Here is a 23,927-nt window from a genome sequence, read left to right as displayed (position 1 = left end):
GATAAAGGCAGTCAAGCAATGAATCCAAGTGTCTCGTCACGTTGTATTATTAGTTCAAAGTAAATGCATTTGAAAAGTATCGATGTCCTCCAACTAACAAAAACAAAAGACAACAGCTTCACTGAAAAAAAGAAAAAAAAAAGTTGGATGATACTGTCCTTGAGATGAAAGATGTAGCATTTATGTGATAAAAGCCAGGGAGATAATGAACAACACTTCCAGTGTTTCTGTAGTCCTTCAAAAAACCAAACCACCAGAGACACAATCTTTCATCTTAAGCCAGGTTCTCAACGCAAAGAAACACAAAGAAGGGACTTCAGCCAAAAACCGTGCATTTTAGTCTCCTCCTCTGCTTCTCTTGTTCTCGCTTTGTAAAACTACACATGAGCGTTACTTCGCAAAGTCGTATTTAAATTCTTCCCTGCAAATGCCATCTACTTTAATAAGATGTGTCATGTCTTTTACTTAAGAATAATGTCTGTTTTACTAACTGGTGAGATGGCTCTATCAGGGCCACTGCTCTCCCCACCCTCAATTAGGGGTTTTGTCTGTGTGTTTAAATTCAGTTTTATTACAGACACCATGACTCTCCAAGCAGCTGGGAGAGATTATACCCTGGAGTAGGACATATTCCACACTGTTAGTGACAATGGCCAGTTCTACTGCTGTAATTTGGAAAATGTTATTTTTCCATGTTGCCACTCCAAAGTAATTTGGACCTTTTTTGACTTACGGAGACAGAGTCGGGATTCAGGATTTTTTTTTTTTTTTTGGACACCATTACAAGGGCTCTTACACCAGTTTGGACAATGCAATGTTTGATGTTCATGTTTAAGCAAGAATTTCTTCGATACTAAAAGCTGACCGTTGTCCAACAATCAAGGAGAGGAAATTGCATGGATTTTATCCTCGCTCAATGTGTAATAAAGGTCCATTTCAGTGCTCTGCGGGCTTTGATGGACCTTGCTTTAGTCACTCTGTATGACATCACCCGTGCATGGCTGTAGTGGCTGCACTGTGGTCTGTGTGGAGTCCCCAGTGTACAGTTACGACTCCCAAACATCAATCATTCACTAATGGATCCGAAATATATTTTTGGAACTGAAGCTGAGATCTATTCAAAATGCGAATGCTGCACAGCCAAAAATTCAACCTCAACAAAAGTAATGTTACAAATAAATGAAGATAGAAATCAGGAAAATGAAGCAAAAGAGGACACCAAGAGCTGCCAATGCAGGAAATTTTTAATGACATTCTGTTTCAATATAATACCATAAATTACATCAGCAGCTTTGATATGTTTCTGTTTGAAAATCAAAAGGTTCAGAATGGTTGAATGATTGAGTACAGACAATACAGATACAAATCATGAGTCTGTCTCGATGCTGGACCCCGCTTTCAAAACTGATTTAGACGTGATCCTCATGCATTTTTAAGCCGAGTGACCTTTCTACAGCGCAGACAGCACCACTGCACTTGTGTCTTATGGACCGGTGTGGCTTATGTATAAACAAGATCTATTTTCCTTCTTAAATGTTGTGGGTGTGGTTAAGATACCAGTGCCCTTTATTGTCTGCAGTTTACAATATTCATTTTCCTGCAGTTTTCATTGTTTTCTCATAGAGTTAAAATCAGCAGTATACATTCTGACGTCACGTTGCAAAGACAGCTTGCACTGTAAATGAACCCATGATCTCATGTAGACATGCTACCATCCACGGCTGATGGCCTTGAGAGTTCACCTGCTGACTACTAATCCATTTATCAATCTTTGGATTAGTATTTCTACCAGTGCAATGGTCTGTGATGCTTGCTGTCGTTGCGTGTATGTTTTGACACGCTGATGTTCACTTGTTGGAGATCAAGCATTTTGGCACATGGATGCACATAGGTTTTAATGACTCAATTATTCACCTCAGAGTTGTAGTCACATCCAAAATAGGTTCAAAATAAGTTATTCATCATTCCTTTGTTAATTTCAATTTAGTAACTAAGTGGTATTATATCCCAGATGTTTAGGAAATATGTTTTGAGCTGCTACTGCATGCACTGTTATGTTCCCTCTATTAGAACACAGTATTATATTATTTGGATGCCTTTTCAAAATGTATGACTTGAAGGAGGCTTGTAGCTTTTGTTTTGTAACAGGGCATCCAAAGCCCCGTCCCCAGCCCATAGCCTCTCCCCCAACCCATTGCCCTACCGGCATGCCATGTCAACGACTGACTTGACTACTTGTTTTGCTAAAAAGAAGTTGTAAACATTTGTACAAAAAAAAAAAAAAAAAACTTTTTATGAAAACAAACATCTGAGTCAAATAACAGGGATGAACTCAGTAGCTGTTGCCACAATAACACTTTCAGATGCAGAGCTCTCCTGGGTAGTCGTTTTGCTTGGGTGACCCTCATTAATTTAAAAAAAAATCCTTCCCTTACTACAAGTTAAGTGTCCAGTTTTGTTCATCATCTTTTACATATTTATACAAGACAAACATACGGCTGAATCTGTGACACTTTTCGCTTTCATATGTATAAGCATCAATCATGTTATACATATAAAGCCTTGCCACTTGACTAAATAAGTAGAACCACTTGAAATTTGATCCCTGTTTAAGATATCTCGCTTGCATTCGGCAAGCGCTGTGTGTCGTGCAGCAAACTACAAAGTTCCCCACCGCACTTCACTTGGGAGGAGCCAGCTTAGCACCAAAAAACACCAAAATATTCCTCTGATTAAAAAGCTATGAGTTAGTTTTGTAAACGATTGTTTAAAGTTTGGAACTTATCTGCATTTCCTCCTGTCATCAGCGTTGGACATCCCATCAATAACAGCACACTTCCATGCCGCGAGTGTCGCAACTTGGGAGCTGTGGATCACTGTGAGATTACGCCGGTAAACAAATATGGCGACCGTGATGGTCAGTTGAGAAATGAGAGATTTTTATCATATGCAACGAAAATACCTGATGGAAACACCCCTTTCATGGAAACCAATAGGGTATTATACAGGCACTAATCGGAAATGTAGGGTGTCTTGCTGAGAAAAACTGGGCATCCATTTTTTCTTGTTATGCAGTTAAATGCGTCTCCAGGACACCCAGACGCCTCCTACTTAAGCCTGGCTTAAAGTGATAAAAAGGATTGATAAAATGCAGTGCAGTAGTTGAAACAATGTTTGAACTGATTTTTGTTACAACACCATGAGAAGTGGAAAAAAAAAAATCATCTGAGTTTTTTTTGGGATTTAAATATCTAATATCATGAATTCTTGAGAACCTGGTTGAATGACAACCAACATTAGATTAGATGGTCTTTATTCATCCCACAGTGGGAAAATTCAATGCAATCATTATGTGTATAATCTTTGTAAACATGCAGTGTTTACAAAGATTTATTTGTAGCAGATTTACAAAGAAGACACAACCATACAAACCTGGGTACAAACCAAAAAAAAGTTATAATTTGAATGCGGTTTATCAAATGCCAGTGCAATTGTTTAAAGTAAAGTAAATTGCTTATGTCATCATGAATAATGAATAATAAACTAAATTGAAAAAAAAATTAAAATACAGAAATGTGTATGGCGTCATACATTTTTTTGACATTTTATTCTTTACATGTACATCTAATTTCCGGTTTTACTAATTCCTTGCTGGTACAGATGGGGTTGATGGTGTAAAATGTATTTCCAGTTTACAAAAAATGTCTGTCCAAACATGCATGCAAGTGCCAGAATTAGTTGCAAGGATTCGTTTTTCCCCCGGTGTTGCACAGCAGGTGGTACGTTCAAGAAACCTGGGAGCAGTCAAGAGTAATCTCTGCTTCAGAGTGGAGAGAAAACGTTTTCTCATAGTCATGATATTACTAGCTCAACAAATGTTTGTTCCTGTTAAGTAAATGAAGTACATAAGGGAAATAATCAAAATTCAAGAGGAAATCTGAACATTGCATCATTGATTGCTACAATATTGCTGAAGATTTTGGAAAGGGATAAAATAATTGCTTCATTTTCTTCTTCGTGTATCATCTGTTAATTCTCATCTGTATTAATTTGTTTAATCCAGGCATTCATCTTGACAACTTTTGGTTCCGAGTCATGCATGACTGTTCTTAAACAGGTGTCTTTGTGAATTCAGAATACTGTAACTGATTCCAAAGGTTGTCTGACTGTGAATATTCCCTGAAGGCCACTGAAAGAGTGAGCCCATTAACACACCACCCCAGTGTGAAACCTAATGCTACCTCCAGACTGATACATGTCCAGATAAGACTGACAGACACACAGTGGATAAGAAGAACATTTTTAGTCCACTCTTTATGCGCTGGATTGCTGAAGTATGTTTGTTTAGGGAAGGAAGTGTTTGTCATGAGGTGTCATGGGTCAAAGGTGAAAAGGGTTATCACAGGGTCACATCATGACCTCATTTCTATCCTCACCTCTGAACAGGCAGCTGGTGAGATGTCAACAGAAGATTTGCATCCTCTCCACTCACACTTCCGAGCTACTGGTGTTTAACCCCAACACATTCGTCAGACTCTTCAACAGACCAGTTACCTTTTCCGAGCAGTCAAGTTCCCTATCCACAGACTGGAATTTGTTTTTGAGGGCGTTATCACTCTACTAATTGAGGGAAGTCTTTTAAGATAATACTTGAGCAGCTAACTTTCTGTGAGATAAAAAAAAAATCAAGGTGCCCTTGAACTGGAAGGCGAGCGATGTTTCACAAGAGGGTTGTGTGTTGAGGAATGGTGCGCAAGGATTTAATGTCTCTTTTGAAGTGTCTTTATGAGCGTAGTCTGTGCTCTCACTCTGTGAATCAAACTAAGCCTGTCTTAAGCCGAGGCCTCCACCGTCTCTTGTCTCCGTTCCCTTTCTCCTTTGCTTACTCCGTGGGGAACTGCTATTATTCTTTTCCACCACCTCACCATACTAATGGTTTAGAGTACCGCCACTGCTGCTGTGATTATTCCCTCCATTAAACAGTATTTACCGTATCTAAGGCACTCATTGTCAAGTGATTTATTGTGCTTTGAGTTGTAGAACTTGTTAGACTTTCATTATCCAACTTGAGATGGTGCTCAAGAGAGGTTTGACTCTGTCTTGCTGATTGCCTTAATGTGTTTTCACTGTGTGCTTGCCCAAGACATTTCTTATAAACGGCCCCCCTGCACACATTTGGTTGAACTCTACTGGTTCAAGTCAACGCCACAAGCAAAGGACAAAGTATGGTTGAATTTAGTTAATTATTATGATTGTTATTATTGTTTTTTCAATTTGTTTGTTTATTTATTGGTACAATAATTTTGCTCCTGCTAGTGGATATGCGCAAATGAGGCTGATTTGATTAAAAAAAAAGGTCTTCTCTCCCTTGCAACAGATGTTGCTCTTATTGAAAGTGTTGACTCATTTTTAGCCTGTAATAATGATCAGCAAACGATCGCTGATAGCAATCATGAAGGCTCTTTCGTTCTTTGTCAGCATGAATTTACCCCCAAATATAACTGACAGAACACAATCTCTACTATGCATCTTGCCCATTTGTTGTCACTCTGCGACACCCTTATTTAACAAATTAAAATGTGCTCGATGTGGAAGGTTTTGAAAGTTTTGCCATTCACGCATATGGTTTCTCTCAAATAAAAAGTTAAAAAAAAAGAAAAAATCACACAAAATGTGTTATTGCATTGCTTCTCTTAAGATGTGTGAGAGTCCATTTTACTCAGGACTCAGTAGAACATTCCTTTAATTCTTACTTGAAGTTCAACTCTCTCCTAATATCTTGGAATCCCAAATAAAATTCGAATTAAAGTGGCTTGCTCCCGAGTAAAATTTATCCTGGTTACCTCTGATGTAGGAAACGATAAAGATCTGTCCGTTCTTGGCCAAGACAACCCACAGCATAAAGCGTCCTGCTGGCACCTAAAAAATATGTTCCAACTAACAACCTCATTATTAATGTCTTGGCAGGAGCTTTAGAGTCGCCTGTTGTCTTGCATTTGTGGCGTTAATTATCTGTCCTCCGCCATCAACCCAGTGGTTGGCAGAAAACAGATAATCAAATCTATCAGTCCATTGATAAATGTCACACCCATTAGCAGAAAGAGACTCAATGTACTGGATGTTCCCACCTGAAGTCCTTCACAACATATTATGTAACACCCTCCGCTCGTGAAGCAGCGTTTGCTCAGCCCGTGCATTTCAGGCAACCGTTCTGTCTTCTGTACTGCAGGGAATCTTGTGTCCTACATTTCCAATCCATGATGTTAAATGCCCCTTAAATGTTTGAAAAAGTTTGTTGCACCTCCCACACCACTCAAAGAAATAGTGTGTAACAGGAGAATTATCTTGGGGTTTCCCGAGATGATAGTGCTGTATACACAGCTGGCATACCTTACTGTAAGGGTCACATGTATGTGTTGTCAGGGAGGGAGATGTATTCTATTTCCAGAACCAGTCCTGAGCCACTTTAATCCCCCAGCCATGCCTCCATAGCCATGGGCAACAGTAAAATAGCCCACCCCACTGACGTTCGGCAATGTTGCGTGGATTGAGTTGCAGCATTTCTGAAAATAGATGGTGAGTAGTGTCTTTTCTGTGAGGCAGACAGGGCTGCGAGAAACAATCTGTGTTGAGGAGGCAGTTCTGTCAGGCTACAGGGGAAAAGACTAGACAAGGGTGTTTTAGTGAGGTAAGAACCCATGTTGTTTGCCTGCATGTGTTTGAACATGACTGGGTGGATGGGCGTGTGCACATGCTGCTGAACCCAAACAAGTGGCTGGCTTTGTGTCCATGGAAGACCCATGTCATTTGCTCCAGTTAATACAACAACTTAAGCTTTCTTTAAAAGAAAAGCCCATCTATCTAAATTACATCTTAGATTTACAGTTTAGGAGATAAGATACAATTGATTTGGACCTACTGCAACCTTAAGCAGTACATGATACTTTTTTTATGTAGCTGGATTTTGAACCTTTTCAACCTGAGACTTGATCCCTCATTCAAATTCAGCCAATTCCACAAAAGTTTCCTCAACTCACATTCCCATGACTCCTCACATGTCATGCTGGATTCCATTGAAATGAGTATAAATTGATTGAAGGAACCCAGACGTTTCTATTTGATGGGCTGGTAATGCACCATGGTTGGGTACGTTTCATTCAATGGAAGTGTGCTGTGCTGCAGCTTCAAATGGAAATAGTACGTTGTGGTGACTAACTTTTAAACTGTTTAAAATGCTTCCCCAACCTGGGTGCGCGGAAACTCTGTGGTTGCTTGTTAAGGGTCTTTTTTCCTATTATTTTCTGCACATACTTTTTGAGGTATAGAACCAGAACTGAATTGCATGAATATTTTTTCGAAGAAGGAATGCATCAAATTAACAACTGCATGCTTTAATCTAGGCAGGCAACTCGCGTTCTTACTATGACTACACACTCTGCAGTTGGCAACATTGCTGGTGCTGTTTATTTTTTAAATCGACCAGCGTTTGAGTGTGGGTCAGGCGATCAATCAATGTGCATATAACCTGATTATTAGCATAGCCTCCCTCTTGAACTAGGTCAGGGATGACTGTTTCACTTGGGGAATGATTCACTATGAGTAAATTAATCCTGCAGCAGTAAGGTGTAGTTTGAGTTATCCTGATGTATAAAAAACAAGAGATGATGATCGACAAAGAAGGATGTATTTCCAGTTTATTTTACTTCATTTTATAAGTCTCTATTAAACACTCCAAGAACTTTTTTTTCAATGTATTAATTAACATGGAAAAGAATTAATATGATCAAAATATGGCAGTTTCCCTCACAAGGCCGAATTGCAGTAGCACCACATTGTGCAATGTGATGTCATAACCAAAGCATCCTAGATGAAGGCGACTAAATGAGATTGCGTTGATGGAAACATGGTTTGAAAAACTTCATGGTAGAAGGAAGGAAAAGTTGACTTACATACTGTAAGTTTATATGTCTATATTTGTCTCTATGGTCTATGTATGAGTTTGGTTTAGCAGAAAAAATGTTGTTCTTCCCACTTCATACAGCAAGAGTTGTACTTGTAGCATGTATTTTTTATAATTTGTACCAGTAATAATAATAATATTTTCAAATATCAACATGCACAGTTAAATATTTCAGTCTCTGCCTTATTAACTGATGTACAATCATCACAATCATGTGGTTTTTATGTCATGATACGGCTGAATGTAAGTCGCATGATTAAGAAGAAAAAGAAAACATTCATTTTAATAATTGATGGAAACACTGGAGAGAAGAATCCGGAACGTTATGAGGTGATACAATGTATGAATAAAGACATTGGCCGTGCTTTATGGATGATGATTCATTTGGTAGTGTAGCTCAAGCCAAATGTAGAACTGAATGTGCCATACACAAGTGGCTTATCAAATCATGATTCTTATTGGGCCTTGTGATTTCTGCTGTTGACAGAGATGTTTGGTCTGTGATAAACAGTTCAGCAATTTACTCACTTTCAAATCAATGATATATATGTTAAGCCATTGTAAAAATCTCAGATGGCTGTAAAAAAAATTGACATTTTTTCAAAGAAGGTGAAGTGAATGGAGCTCGGTGCATCATAGCCTGCAGCATTTATCTCCTCTAAAAACATCATGTAGCTAGTTATCCTAATTAGTCTCCCTGGCTCACCACTTTTAGCAAAAGGCAATGAGAGGTCACTTTCCCAGGAATTTTATTAATGCTCAGTTTCTGAAAGGGAAAAAAAAAACGAAGGGAAGTGTGAGGCAGCGTTCTTCTTGAGGCTTCCGTTGCAGCACACTGCTGATAAAACAAATGCTGTCTCTTTATTCTACTGTACTGATAAATTTTGCATCAGATGTATGCTAGTGCCAAACATTTTGGAGCCGGTGGGGCTTGTTCAGAGCATGAATAAAAGAGTTCCTGGGGTGAAGTGGTGCAAGATCCTGCTATGCCAGATTTAGATCTGAAACAGAAGGGTAACAAGAGGGAGGAGAGAGACAGAAAGCGCAATGAGAGAGAAAAACAGAGCTACCGCTGGAAGGGTTGTCCACTTCCAGTGAGTGTCAGAATTGTGATGTCTTCCTTTGCTGTGTTGTTTTTCCTTGTGCTTAATAGTTTTGGGGGGAATTATACATCACCAGCTAAGCGTCACTCTCATTTACTGTACCACAAAGTATATGTTGAGCTGCTTTTGACATGTTGCCTTGTATCTTTTTGTGTGTTGATGTTTCAGTTAAACTCTCCAATGAACTCAGTTAGCAGTACGGAGGACATCAAGCCCCCACTAGGCCTCAACGGTGTGATGAAAGTGCCCGCCCAGCCCTCAGGCACAGTCCTTTCTCTCACAAAACACATCTGCGCCATCTGTGGCGACCGCTCATCAGGTGAGCTACGTCATGAATGTATTAATGTGTAATGAAACCTGAAAAGGATGAAACACAGTTGCTGCAGAATTATCCATCAAAGTGACACATATTTATGTCTATATTATTAAGAATCCTGTCCCTCACTGTGACTTTTTATGGGGAGAAAAGATGTGCATATTTTAAAAAGCATGTGGGACACATTAAAATGTAGAGGAAAAAAAAAACAAAGTTATGATGACGTACACCCATAGGTGTGTAAATATTATTTCTATGTTGGAATTCTGTGTATGTGCATCACACTGTCGATGGGCCACATGTGCTACAGCTTGGCCATTTATTTTAAAAGAACTTCAATTGTTCCTAATGATTCCTAACCAGCTGCGAGTGATGTAGAGCTCTGGTTTGGCTTTCCATGTCAACAGCCCATCAGATAAGTGGCTTTGATAGTGTCGCTCAGTGAAAAGGCTATCAGAGGCCGGGAAGGAGTCGTCATTTAATTATGCACAGTATCCTGCTGATGAGTCGTGCAGTGGACCACCACCGATCCATGATCCGTACGGTTCAGCGCTCACATGATCTGCAGTTTAGTTAGTAAGAAGAAAAAAGTTTGTGCGAGTCCATGACAGTGGAAATACATTGACCATTGCGACCCATTTGAAGCAGCATCACCGCAGTGTGCCGCTATAGGAGCCAAGATGGAGCACCGCAGCATTTACGCAGCCCTTTGTAGCAGAATCAACTGGGCTAAAGCTATTACAAAAAACTATTGGTGAGCAGGGCTGCCTGTTCTCATGCAGTTGCTTTGAGACTCATGCAAATGAGGCTTATCTCGCAATCACGCATTTTGCGCGAGTTAATCTATAAACAGCGGCATATTAAGTGACAGCAGCGCGTCAATCTAAATTTCTCTGCCCGGCACATTGGCTTCTCCCCAACCAAACTGTATAAGTTGGCAGCTCTGTGTTGCAGCAGACGCACTCTGTTGTGCAAAACAAGGGGATGAAATTTATGGCAAAAGTGTTTTTGAACTACACTATATTTGTCTTGTATTTTGTCTATTGTCACAGTGATCTGAAAAATGATGCTGATTCAAATAATCTGTTTTAAACCAGATGTATTGTAAAAGATGTGGTTTCTGAAGAAAGACATTGTTAATCTAAGACAATTTAAAAAAATGTTTTGTTTTATAGTTTGTAATAATTGTACAGACCTATGATTTTTGAATTGTGGAATTGGCTGATTACAGAATTTACATGGAATATCTCAAAACCTGACATAATGTGACCGATAAACTGTTTTGTGTGGAAGAGGGATGTTTGTTTAGGGAAACTTGTGCGGAAGGAGGCTACTCTTGAAGACATAATCAGCCCGCAGCACTGATAGGGCTGCACTTAGCTATGTCATTGAGATAGCTGCAACCCCTTTTTACATGGAGTTGGTGGATACTTGTATTTATCCACCTTTCAGTGCAGACCCTAACCCTATAGTATGAACTTGATTAGACACACACATACACACACACACCATCACATTCCATTTCCACAGCTATTCTCTTTATAATTTTTGCCATCGCTTTGTCAAAATGAACCTGCTGCTGGGATACAAACACAATCAAGTGCTCTGCCATGTTGAATGTTTTGGTATATCAACAACATGTGTTAGGTCGCTATTTTTACCTGTACCAATACAAAACATTATTTAAAGAATGTTACAGGACAGTAAAATGAGCATTTATGTGATCAGGGATTTAGTTTGTGTTTTTGTCTCAAAACGTGTCTACTGGTACTCAAACTGTGGTGAGAATCCAGCCAGCACATATGCTCGTGGGAAAATCTTGATCCTTATCACTGACCATGCATTGGTTCATATTTTGGTTCTTCGGGTGAGGTCCACTTAAACACTGTACATTGAAGGCTTTCTACAGTTCCTCAAGATTTGTCTAGTTCATTGGCTCTGGTGAAGCTTATAAAAAGAATTCCTGCAAAGATATTATTAAATGGGACTGAGTCATGAACAAATGAAAAGCCTGGGATGATGCTCCAACCTCAGTTCCAAACCTCTTCAGAAGATCCAGAGATCATGATCGGTCAGTAAACATCTACATAGACCACATTGGCAGAACTACTTACTATGGCTCTGAATTGAAGAGGTTTCCTGGATCCATCCCTGTGAGTTTACAGCTGGGAAAACCATGGTGAGGCCAATCACACTGAGAAACAAGAAGTTATTATTTAAGGTGGGCATACACATGCGATTTTTGTCCTATTTTGACACGACTTATCACTTGTGCAACTATTTTGCGGCTTAGGTCAACGTTTGGTTCAATCGTGCATCTCGCATTGTGAACTATACAGGGGGTAGTGAGAACAATTAACCCCTCCCGACCACCTCCTGATCGATCGAATGAAAATCAAACGTGTTTGAAATCCTGGTTGCCATTTGTGAGGTCACTTTTTCCCCGAGTCGTTTTAAGTGAACTTGTCTCACAACACATGCACGAAGAACCTTCGATATAATGTGATGTGAAGTAATGTCTCTCGTTGGAGAGTTGAACTTTTTCCTTGTCAAATAAATGGTGAACCACCACGATAATGATGATAGCTGCCATGCCAAACAACACGCATCATAGAGGTGATATGATTATGGTGGTTTTGAGGCATGTCTGTCATGTAATTGATCCTGAAAGAAACATCATAGTTAAATGACAGGAACACATCATTTCGTAACTTAAGTCGCCGGACATATGAAGAGAAGGGCCAGGTCTGGACTGAGATTCACTTCACTTGATTCAAAAGTTCCCCTCACGTTCCTTGTTTTATATTTTTTTTTGGATCACTTCTTTATTGGCTGTGCTGTATTCCAGTTTTCTGTGTTTTTCCTGCTTCTTCTTCTGTGTTTCCGGATAGACACGCCCGATGAGTCGTATATGCTTGTACAGTGTGATCAGCCAGATTGCATCTGAACATTGGATTGTGTCGTGTGAGAACAGGAATTGTGAGCTGGGAACTTATTTAATCCCATAAACTCTGAGTTAGATCATTGGAAGTTATTTCCACAACAATAATAGAGCAGGCAACATATATGATGTATTTTGTTTTAACTTTGTTTGCAGTTTACTTTGTCATCAACACAAAGGCAAAAATAAATAGATTTAGTGAATAATCCATTTAAATGTCCTCACCACAATTGTAGTTGAATTGAATAATATTTAATTAAGTGTTGCGTTTTACAAGTCCAATGATTGCAATTGAATTAAAAAAAAAATGTCAAGCTTCACATTAAAATTCTGGGAAGCGGATTATAAAGCGAGTTCATGGAGAGGATTTGGTACCTTTATACTTCATGTAGATAGACGCACCAAAAGGTCCGCAATAGCAGTTGGTGCTGACAATGTGTGGCAAGGACATTTTAGATCTCCACATTACCCGCAAACTTATTCCAGAAAAGTACTACTTGAACTGCATTTAGTTTAGTTAGAAATGTATGACCTGTGAGTGAAATCTGAAACTACAGGAAGCCTCAATAACGATTCGTTGTAAAAGTGAGTTGAAAAGTCATGCTAATGGATGTGCAATAAAACAGAAGGCTTGCATTTCAATTGCAAATGCAGACATATCCTCTTCTCTAAAAATTTGGAAATAACTCTCAGACACCCTGGTCTATCTTGCCTCTTGAAGCTCTAGCCCTTTTTGATTTCCTTTACTTTCAAGTTCCCCCCAGTCAAAAACATGTGTTTGTTCTTGTTCCTACAGTTCAATGTTTGACTTTCCTAGTGTACATTGATGTCTTTGTAGTTGACACTGGAGGGCTGTTTTTCATATTTGTTGAAGAAAGTGAACAGTTCTTTTGAGTTAACTGAAATGTGATGTGATGATGTGTGAGCGTGACGGAGGCTATCCGCTCCTGCATAAAAGATGTGACCACATCTGTGTTTGTACATTTTATTGTTCATTAATTTATTTCTAAATAATCACCTCCCATGATGCTTTATCATGTGCCTCCTATGGTTGGAACATTGGAGATTCCCTGTGTGTCATCAACAACCAAATTGAAATATAAAAGGAACACATTGTGCATTCAGTTAACAGCTTTGCAATAATATAAATGGAAATGCAATAATTCAACTTAAAGGAGGGTAGGGTTGTCGTGATACGAAAATGTCAAAGTTGATATTGATAATACATATTATTTTTGGTTCTTCTGGGATTAAAAATGAATAACTATGAAAGTCATTTCTTCTTAAGCATTTGTTACTACTATTTCTTAAAATCGCCTTCACACTCCAACCGCAATTGCAACCAATTGAATATGAGTGAACACAAAATAAACCATTTCAGTCAACTGAAATGTTGACATTTGGTTTAGAAAAGAAGCCAAATATCAAGCTCAGAGGTATCAATATAAAAGCAAAACAAAACCTAAGTATATCAGCTGCTCTGTGGTGCAATTCAGCTTTCCCATGTAGTCTACAATAGATCCAGTGTTTTCATTGTAAAAAAAAAAAAAAAAAAAAAAAAAAAAAAAAAAAAACTCAGGCTCCAGATAGATTTCTCATTCACCGGACAGTTTTAGTTTCGTGATGCGTCATACTTGCTGCTTAGACCTAGAGGGGAAAATAAAAATATTTATTTGCGAGTCATGATTCATTTAACTCATCTTCAGGGCATTATTCAAGAGAAGAATTAACAGTGGACACAAAAGCCACCAGTGTTATAGAGGCATATTCTTATGAACTGTTTATTCTCTGTAATATTGCTGTTTTAAAATTCACCATCAGTGGGAAATATAATGGGACATTAATCTCTCTCTCTCTCTCAATGCAGGTAAACACTATGGAGTCTACAGCTGTGAAGGCTGCAAAGGCTTCTTCAAAAGGACCGTACGAAAAGACCTCACCTACACCTGTCGTGACAACAAGGACTGTGTGATTGATAAACGCCAGAGGAATCGGTGCCAGTACTGCCGCTACCAGAAATGTTTAGCCATGGGCATGAAGAGAGAAGGTACAGCACATACCGTTGAGGATAATGTCTTACTTACCCCTTCATTCACATCAGTACTAATCCACTATGGACACTTTTCGCTTTGAGGAATCCGCTGTCGGTGACCTTATTCAAGTGGATGTAAATATGCATTTGATAGTTTTGAACAGCCATTTTAATCTGATTTCAGGCGCCGTATATGTAGGTCAAGCTGTGAGATTGGGATCGCTTCAGAACACATGATGTTCTCAGTAATGTTTATTTGTAGCTCAAGTTGGTTTGTCTAAATATGACTGAGGTCTGTTGTGGAGGAAAACCTTTTTGTATAATATCTTTGAATGTGTAACACTCTCCAGAGAAACGTTCCACTTAATATTGTAATTTCGAAAATTGATAAATGAAGCTTGATTTCTCGCATGTGTTTGTCCCCACAAACACATGCTCACAAATCTTTTATCCTCAAGTCAGATGTGCGTGCCATGTGTAAGTACAGTGGTACCTCAGTCCTCGACCACAATCCGTTCCAGAAGGCCATTCGAGAAGCGATTTGTTCAAAATCTGAATCGATTTTTCCCATTACAATTAATGGAAAAAGAAATAATGCGTTCCAAGCCTTAAAACAGGCTTTTGTAGGAGTGAATGTAGAGTGTCTGCTGCAGGTGCGCTGTTCCTCTATGTGTGTGGCCGCTGCATGTGGGAGGGGTTGCCGAGTGAGTGACGTCTCTCCAGAAGTGAAGAGGTGCCCGGTGCGTGTCCAGCTCTGAATGTGCGCTTCTGTGCAGTCTGGCTGTGACAAAGTCATAAACCAAGTAAGGCTCTGTCCCAGACTCGCCTCATCCCTGTCCCAGCTCCAGCCCACAACAGGACATCAAACCCTGGAGTGAGGCTCCAGCCTCGGAGGTGTGGAGAGCGAGCACCTCCCCTGTGTCACTCCACCACGGTCCAGTGCGGAGACAGGAAAGGTTTTACACCTCAATATGAAGAAAAAACAGTCAGTAAATGTAGCTAACGGGACACGTCTGCATACAGAGGCTGCGTTATACACAATAACAAAGCGCGTTGATGGTCGGTTGATCGGTCCGCGCACGTTATGTTTTTTTCCGCTTTTTTCAGGGGCGTTCGAGTTCTGGATTTTTGTTGGAAATCAGAAGCAAAAGAATGTTGACATTTTTGTTCGAACTCCAATTTGTTTGAAGTCCGGGACGTTCGAAAACCGAGGTACCACTGTACCACTCAGATCTCAATCAGATGTCAGGAAACAGAATAGAACCATTGACGTGCATTGAAACAACTGCAAATAACGTGTCACTGGGCTAAATGTTAGACACATTGGTAAAAGTCCAAATGGCTCTTACTTATCCATGCTTATCCAGCTACCATAGTGCTTGACAATGACTCTCGCATTCATGCACACATTCACACACTCATAGCAGTAGGCTACGATGCATCGCACCATCTGAACCGCCAGGCATTTATATCATTTAGTGATTAATCAGTCAGCTGACTTACCAGCAACTTAAATCATAACATGGCTGTAATACTGTAGTGTCCAATTTCAAGCAACATACATAGTTTTGTGAAAACCATCTTGACCATTTTCTTTGGACAACATTGTTGCCCTTGGCTGATTTATGATCCTTCACATTTTCTGTAAATATTTGCTTTAGTCAAATCGCACTGTGCATTGCAACCATATGCCGCTCGATATTGAGAGACTTTCTGCTCCAAGAAACACTTTTAAGCAAATAATGCATATTGCCCCAAAGAAACCCGACTGTTGGAAGTGAAAACAGCACAGGTTTGCGAGAACAGGCAGTTCCTGAGGGAGTTGTGCAATATAGACTGTAGATGTGAAAACAAGAAAAAATCTGTCTCAACTTTTGCTTCCACTGCAACCTCTGGATGTCACATTCACACATGCATGCCACTAATGTGTTAAATAAATATGGAACTTTCAGAACTAGATCAGACCAGCTTTTATTTTGAGCGCAAGTTTGGGAGGCAGACTACTTGGTTCTTTAACTTTATTCTTATTACCTGATTAGATTTTGTCTGGTAGTTGAAGTTAGATTGAAAGCGAAACAAACAGTTGAAAGAAGGGTAAAATTATTTTAATAATAGATGTGCGAAACATTGTATTGCTGCTATGGACTCCACAATTCATGCCTGACTTAAATATCAATTTATGTGACTCTCATAATCAGTGTTATGTTTTCCGTGGAGGAAGTGAAAAGTAATTGCATTGAGAAGGACATTGCTAGCATTATCAACTGAACAGCTATGCATTTAGTTACATAATTTGGGTCACTCCCTGCGTCGAGTCAGCTTTTCATGTTCTGTTGTTCAATGGAAAAGGAGCACAAGATCATAAATATTGTATTTCATGATTTAAACACTGATTTCATAACTATGTTATGAGCAGGAATAATTTTGTGTAACACTACGAAAGCTTTTGCTTAGCTAGAACGATTGGATCTGGAAGAGTTTCATGATTCCGGTTTGCTTTTACTGCTGTGCTTCATTATAGTTTAAAAAATACCAGAATCCTAAAAGCTGTAGGTCTGACTTGAGTCAGAAGTCGCAAGTTTGTTTGATAATTCAGACTTGCAATTGTATAGTGTATCTGAATTCAGTTTTTGTCTGCCCTTGGCTGAGTCTTTAGGATGAAAAGACAATGCTCATCACCTTGTCTTTGATAGGGAAGATGATGTGTTAACACTGAGGAGATGCATGATTTGACAATTCCAGAGCTGTGTTCTAGAGAATCCATGCACAAGTGTCCCACTGCAATGGCTGGAATATAAGCAGAGAAAGAGGTGTGAATTTTAACACCTTTTGAAAGTGTTAAAATATTAGCACTCCTGACAGGACTGTAAAGCACAGCTTTCGCACATCAGTGGCATCCATCACTGTCATAATCAGCAGGCTTGAAACTCATAGATGGAGAGGTGTTGCCAGAAAAATGACTTTGTAGGGGTTGATGGAACAGGACAGTTCAGAAGCCTGTTGTTGATGTCGATCCACTGTGTTTCCGAGGTTGGTCTATATTGGCCTTACTTGGCCTCCACTACCTTGTGCTTACTTTTGACACACATACGCGCACACACACACACACACTCATTACATATATATATATATATATATATATATATATATATATATATATATATATATATATATATATATATATATATATATATATATATATATATATATATATATATATATATATATATATGCACCTGAGGGAGCAATTCTATCAAATACCATTTGCTTCACTCACCGTGCTACTTCAGCCTTTCCCTGCGCCCTGAGGGCCGTGGTTTGAGAACAGGGTGGCAGTTGCCCAAAAGGCTAAGCGAATCCACAGAAAAACAGGATTAAATGAATTTATGTACTCCTAGTCAGTAGAGAAGAGGAGGAGGGAAAATAAAGCTAACATGATTTCAGCCCTCCTCACCTTTCTCTGACTCCAGCACAAGTATTCTACCCTTGTGCTGACCTCCACTACCAGACAGCAGTTCCTCTAAACTGGGGCCCCTTTCCTTCTCCTCCTCCTTTAACAAAACCCTCTTCCCCCCTCATCACCACCGCGGCCTCTTAGATTCTGGACCTGGAATTGAAACCAGAGTATCAAGGCTGATCAGGCTGCATACTCAGTGCGTGATACATACATATGATCTCCAGATGCACCAAATGATTGCAGTAATGACAAATTTTGACATATATATATATATATATATATATATATATATATATATATATATATATATATGTATATATAGTTGTCTTAAGCTTGGTAAATTTCTTCTTACACATTCGCATGCATAAATGCATCTTTTCCATTTGACTTGAGGGTGTAGGTGTGGTTTGTCTCTCTTCAACCGCAGTGAGTCTCACTGTCTGCTCAGCACACAGACCATTTCCTGTGTCTTCTTTGCCAAGCTAATCACATGACACAACCACCGCAACTCAACCAGTTTGTAGAAAAATCTACTGAAACAAAGTGTTCATTGATTTATGCCCAACTATGCCTAACTTTCACACAGAGCCTCTTCCTCTACATATGTGCTACAGTAATCATGCACCGTGAAACAAAGCCATGACAGACCATACAATTTTCATGGGTCTATAAATGATTTGTGTGTAAGACGCCACTATCATGAAGCTCACATGAAAAACACATTTCTTTGATGAACAGCCAGAAAAAGAGTCCCTCTACACACACACTACACAGATGAGTAGATAACGCAGCAGTCTAACACCATGTGTGAGTCACTCCCTCTGCATATGCGTTATGACTATCTGCATTACATGCTGATATCGAACGAAAAACAGCGGAAGCAGTGGAACTTTTGATAGTGAGTCTGTTGCAGAGGGATATATGTTTGTACTAACCTGGTCTCAAACCCCTATCATGTATTGGAAAGCTTCACAGTTTCCGAGTGCACGTTTTCATCATCGACATGATTTACTTTTGTAGTTTTGGTAAGATTCCAAACATCGCCACCGCGCTAATTGTTGCAAATCCGCTCTGGAATTTGTGATTTGTGTAATAATCACTTATGTTTTCTCTGGTTATTGATATTGGCTGGCCATCAAAATAATTCATATTATGAGAGCACCACCTATGTACACCTAACACAAGGTTTTCAGTTTCATTTGTCCTTCACTGGAGTATATACAATAACTTAAAAAAAAAAAAAAAAAAAAAAACTTTGTTAAAGTTGTACTACTCAACCAAAAAACAGCAGTAGTGACCGGAACCAGTTTTGTTACATGCAGCCGTTCAAGAAGAGCGCCAGCGTGCCAAGGAGAAAAATGAGAACGAGGTGGAGTCTACCAGCTGTGCCAATGAGGACATGCCCGTGGAGAAGATTCTGGAAGCGGAGGAGGCTGTGGAGCCCAAAACAGAGACCTATATTGAGACCAACCTCAGCGTACCATCTAACTCGGTGAGTTCTCCATCAATGAAAACGCATTCCGCCAATGAATACTCATTCTGTTTTTTTTTTGTTTTTTTTTGACATGACAGCTGTGCAGTTGCTTTTTTGTCTCAAAATAGATTTCAAACATCCACAACTTTAAAAACATGTCCAGTCACCCCGCTGATATGTTAATTTCTCCCAATTAAGTCTTGTTCATTGATAATAATAATAATTCTAATTTAATAAAAACGTTTTATGTGTGAAGCTCCCCTGCATCGTACTTCCTTTTAGCATAGCTGCTTATGGCCTAGGTGTTTTACCTGCTCACCCCCATAACAGTTCTTTCTCTGTTAGTCTCCTTGTCTTTCCCCTTTGCATCAGCTGGGCACTGTGGGATGTCTGTGACACTGAGGAGACAAGAGTAATGAATAATACAACAGGCAGACTGTTCCTGAAAGCATTCCCACAAAGCCTCAGCTTTCTGAGGAATTCTGCCGGAACATTAGAAACAGAGGAGCCGTGCAGTAGCCTACCAAAGGAGGCAACTGAGAAGGAGGGAGAGAAGACACAGAGGGGGGTAGGGCTCCTGATTCATCTGCTTCAGGGGAGGGAAATGTCCTGTGAAGTCAAGGTAGAAATGTTATGTGAGTAAATGGAGCCATTTTAAACGGGTGCAGTTGGAAATCTAGGAGATGAGCTCTGACATTTGGGGGAGAAGAAGAAAACGCTGGGAGTCATGAGGGAGACCTCTCATACTGAAGCGCAGGTGTTCAGTGGTTTCAATAGTTGCTTTGTGGTTAATATACATTCAAAGGTATACCCATACAATAATTTTTAAAATGTGTTCCAAAAAGGTGAGTGAAAATAGAATTTAAAAAATATTGTAGTGCTCCATTTGAAGATGATATCACCAAGGGTCATTGAATTTATTTGTTTACAATGATATTAAAAGGTAGCTGATATGAAAAACACGGTCAGTCAATGCAGATAATATAAAAACCCAATTAGTAAAAATTATAAAGATAATAAAGATAATATCAATGAAGAATACTGCTCATGCTGTTTCAACATCTAAATCTGCTATATTTAAAACTCAAAGTGAATCTACTGTATGTCTGTGTTATCCCTTGAGACAATTTGAGTGCTACCTTTATGTCAACATGTGATGTCATTTGTGACTGTGTTAAGGGATCCCATTAGCCTCAACTGATGTCACTGGTCCATTTATAGTTGTGATATGTGAGTTGAGAATGGCTCATTCAGAAGTCTGACAGCGGTCAAACTAAGTGCATCGGACAAATTAATCATCAAAGCACAGACAAGTCTCCATTGTGAATAAGAATCCACTTCGACCATTTTACACCATCATAACCTCTGTACAGCTTTTGGATGGATGAATGGATGGATGGATCCGTGCATCAAGGGCAACTTGGGACATTGCTTTGTACATATATACGGATCAGAATCTACAGGTCACTAATTATAATGCTTAAAAATAACTGTGAAAACAAAATAATGAGTGACCCTTCTGGTAAATTGGCGCACTGAATGTCGACAAGACTGTCTACATGCCTGCTTGTCCGACTGGAAGTGCATCCCCTGAACCCATCATGTCCTCCACTCTGCCTCCCGTTAGGTCTCCATTCAGAACTGCTACCTTGTGCTACAATGAAGCACAGTGCCCGGGCGGCAAACATACACAATGAAAAGGACTGCTGCCTCTGTCTAATGGCTGGGGTCTGGCCAAACTGAATAAAGTGTGTTTATCTCATGGTGACCCAGAACAGGAGTTCACCAGGCCCTATTAATGAGTCCTCGGTCAGATTACGGGGGCATGCGGGAGAGAAAGACAGGGAAAGATGCTCTTGATCCTGAGGCTGTTCTTAACCTTCATTGAACATTTTCACATAATATCTGCGATGACATGTGACACCACTGTCGTTTCACATTTTGTGCTGATCACTATCTGTGTGTTTTTTTCCTGTTCATTGAAAGATAACAGCAGTTAAAAAGTACTATACAAAGCGGCTTATGTTGTCTGTTTTTGAAAAGAAAGAGCCAAGAATGAAAAAAACAAGTGTTATAAAAATGTAGTTTTTTAGTTCTTGTGCTACACAATGATAAGTGATGATAAGTAATGTCAGCTACTGTAATACTTGTTGGTACCAAATCTGTCCTCTTGTGGAATGTGTCTTACATGCCACGGGATGATGACGTCACACCCACCAGCCACGATCATGTTTTTAAAAACTTTTAATGAGCCAGAGAAACTTTATCTTTTGTGGATATACAGGTTTGTTGTGTGGTCGAAACCATCAAGTCTTTCATTTGAAGTTTTTCTGGCTCATTACAATATTTTTAAAAACTGGATTGTAGCTGCTGGACGTGATGTCATCGTGCCACGACAGTTAGGACACATTCCACGAGCAGACCAACTTGGTACTGACACAGCACTCTCCCAACAGAGAGTAACAAATACTTGTGGATTTTGGGACACCACCACAATTGAATCATGTGCTCCTTAAACATTTTATTGAAATCTGTGCATTTGGTGTTCTAAAAACTCTCAAAAATGCATCAAAATACACAAATCATCTGTGTGTGACAATTACAAGACTCCGCGTGAAATAAGTCTTGTGGAGTAATGAAGGCTCCTTGCATTGTAAGGTCTTCTATCCTTTTCCAAAATCAAGGCTGACATCATTCAAATGGTAATAAGCTGATGATTCATCCACACTCTTGACGTATGAGCTTACTGTCCTCCTTCTGGGAAAAAAAAAAAAAAAGTGGGACACTTGAGTAAATCATTTCATACTAATCTGTGCGAGCCCCAAATGTTCTCTGTTGTCACGCTAGTACAGTCTGGCTCAAGCAGGATAATGAAAAATTGAAAAGCAAATCTTTCGTCTCCCCTTCTCAAACGATGAAAATTTCATGGGATAGTATGCAAGCTCGGCATTTGCACTAAGTTACAGGAATGATCCAACCACAGCAGTAACGTGTGCATACAGATACATCACGTAACGTGCAGAACCTCTGTGCTTTTAAGCATTTCATGCATTTGTGTGAGCTGCGCAGTTATTGTCTGAGCTCCTCCATCAGAGGTGTGAGACAGTCCCATGTGGGCGTTTGTCCTTTCATACATCAAAGCTAATGTTATTGGCTCTGAGGTTACAGTGGGCTCCTCCATTGTGGCTCGGTAACACTCCAACAGTGAGTACAGTTGTGTGATGCCTGAGGAAAGAGTAGTTTACAGGAAAGCGTACGATCCCTTCCCTTGTCGTCTCCACAAACAGAGGCAGAGAAACGGGGTCAGTGTAAACACGGCTAAGATAGCCATGCAACATTCATGAGGCAGTCCGTGTTTAACGAGAACTCCGGGAGTTGTATTCTCTCGAGGTGAGGTGGCTCGACCCTGTAGCACACCGAACCCCGTTTTGTTTCCCCATGTTTCGTTCTGGGGCTGCCCTTTGCTCGGAATTAGCTCAACTTATGTGTTTGTTGAAGTGAAGTGGTGCTGTCAGACGGAGCAGCACCGTCCACATCACCCATGGTGATCTGATGCTGAAATATTCATAAGACGCCTGTTTTCATTCAACCCCCTGAAAGAAAGAAGTAGACGACTTTTAGTTTCCAAAACAGTGCAGCCTTTGTGTGCAATTTAACTTTTTTCAGATGCGATACTCAGCAGTCAGAATGAGTTTCACACCGCAGGGAGGAACATGGAGGATAGGATGGGATAGTCTTTGGCCCGTGTGCTATCAAAAAAGGGGGGCAGTGGGGGAACAGTAGGATGTGGTTGAAGGGACGTTTTCTCCTTCATCCTGAACTAATCTTTTCCCGAGAGCTGCAGTTGATGTTGGGATCCTTCGAGCTTTTAGCATCGATCGGTGGGATTTGGTGAGGGGAAGTTGCTGAGAAGTTGCTGACTGTTATGTGTCAGAGTGGGGGTTCACACGGGGATATGTTTGAGTCTAAAGATGTTTACATGATTTAAAATTATGCTCGGCGGAATATGCATTGAGTCTTTGTTTTGAGAGAGAGAGACACCCGTGGCACGCCTTCCATGGATGGCAGTAAATTACCCATCAGAGACTGTCTATTGTTTGGGATTTTTCTCCCCCTGCCCAGATGGATTTACATTTTAGTGAGTTAGTCATATGAGAGTGTGTGCAGGTTGCTGTGTGTTGCATTAGGATTCCAGCACTGCTCCTAAGCTCCCCGTGGGACAGGGAATAAAGCCTCTCAATATGATTTATCGGGACAGTTAAGGACACACAGCCCTTGTCTCTGCATTTGCTGTCAAATGAAGCACATTGAAATAATATGGGAAGAAGAAATGGCTTTGTTTTAAGCACATTAATATTGCACACGAAGGAAGTGAGCAAGTGTGCTCTAAATAAAGACGCTATATTTGCAGTTTTGCATATCGCGTTGCTATTTGCTCCAGCACTCGAGGTGAGGCCCAGCTCCTCTGAGACAATGACTCTGAGACAATAATTCTCAGCTGGTGTAGGGTGAAGGGTTCTGTCTTGGTTGGAATTAAGATCCTCTCTCATCTAAGTCTGCTAGGTTCATGAATGACGGAAGGATAGATAGGCGTGGATGCTGCATTGTACGCACCGGTGAAGATTTGACAATGAAGACGTCAAA

At 39.9% G+C, this 23,927-nt stretch overlaps 1 protein-coding gene across 4 annotated transcripts in view; it reads left to right on the top strand.

Annotated features, from left to right (window-relative positions):
• Positions 1 to 23,927, top strand: part of rxraa (retinoid X receptor, alpha a) — a 78,746-nt gene that overhangs the window by 42,267 nt on the left and 12,552 nt on the right. The window contains exons 4-6 of one of the 4 annotated variants that reach the window (XM_053855444.1): positions 9,232 to 9,382; positions 14,188 to 14,367; positions 19,132 to 19,301. In XM_053855444.1, coding sequence (XP_053711419.1) covers positions 9,232 to 9,382; positions 14,188 to 14,367; positions 19,132 to 19,301 — 501 coding nt within the window. Of the gene's footprint in view, positions 1 to 9,222; positions 9,383 to 14,187; positions 14,368 to 19,116; positions 19,302 to 23,927 lie in introns of all 4 variants that reach the window. The other 3 variants (XM_053855423.1, XM_053855434.1, XM_053855412.1) reach the window with 3 other exon arrangements.

This window comes from Synchiropus splendidus, chromosome 1 (assembly GCF_027744825.2).
Source record: "Synchiropus splendidus isolate RoL2022-P1 chromosome 1, RoL_Sspl_1.0, whole genome shotgun sequence".
In the NCBI taxonomy this organism is placed as follows: domain Eukaryota; kingdom Metazoa; phylum Chordata; class Actinopteri; order Syngnathiformes; family Callionymidae; genus Synchiropus; species Synchiropus splendidus.
This window is presented reverse-complemented; position numbering and strand designations above follow the sequence as displayed.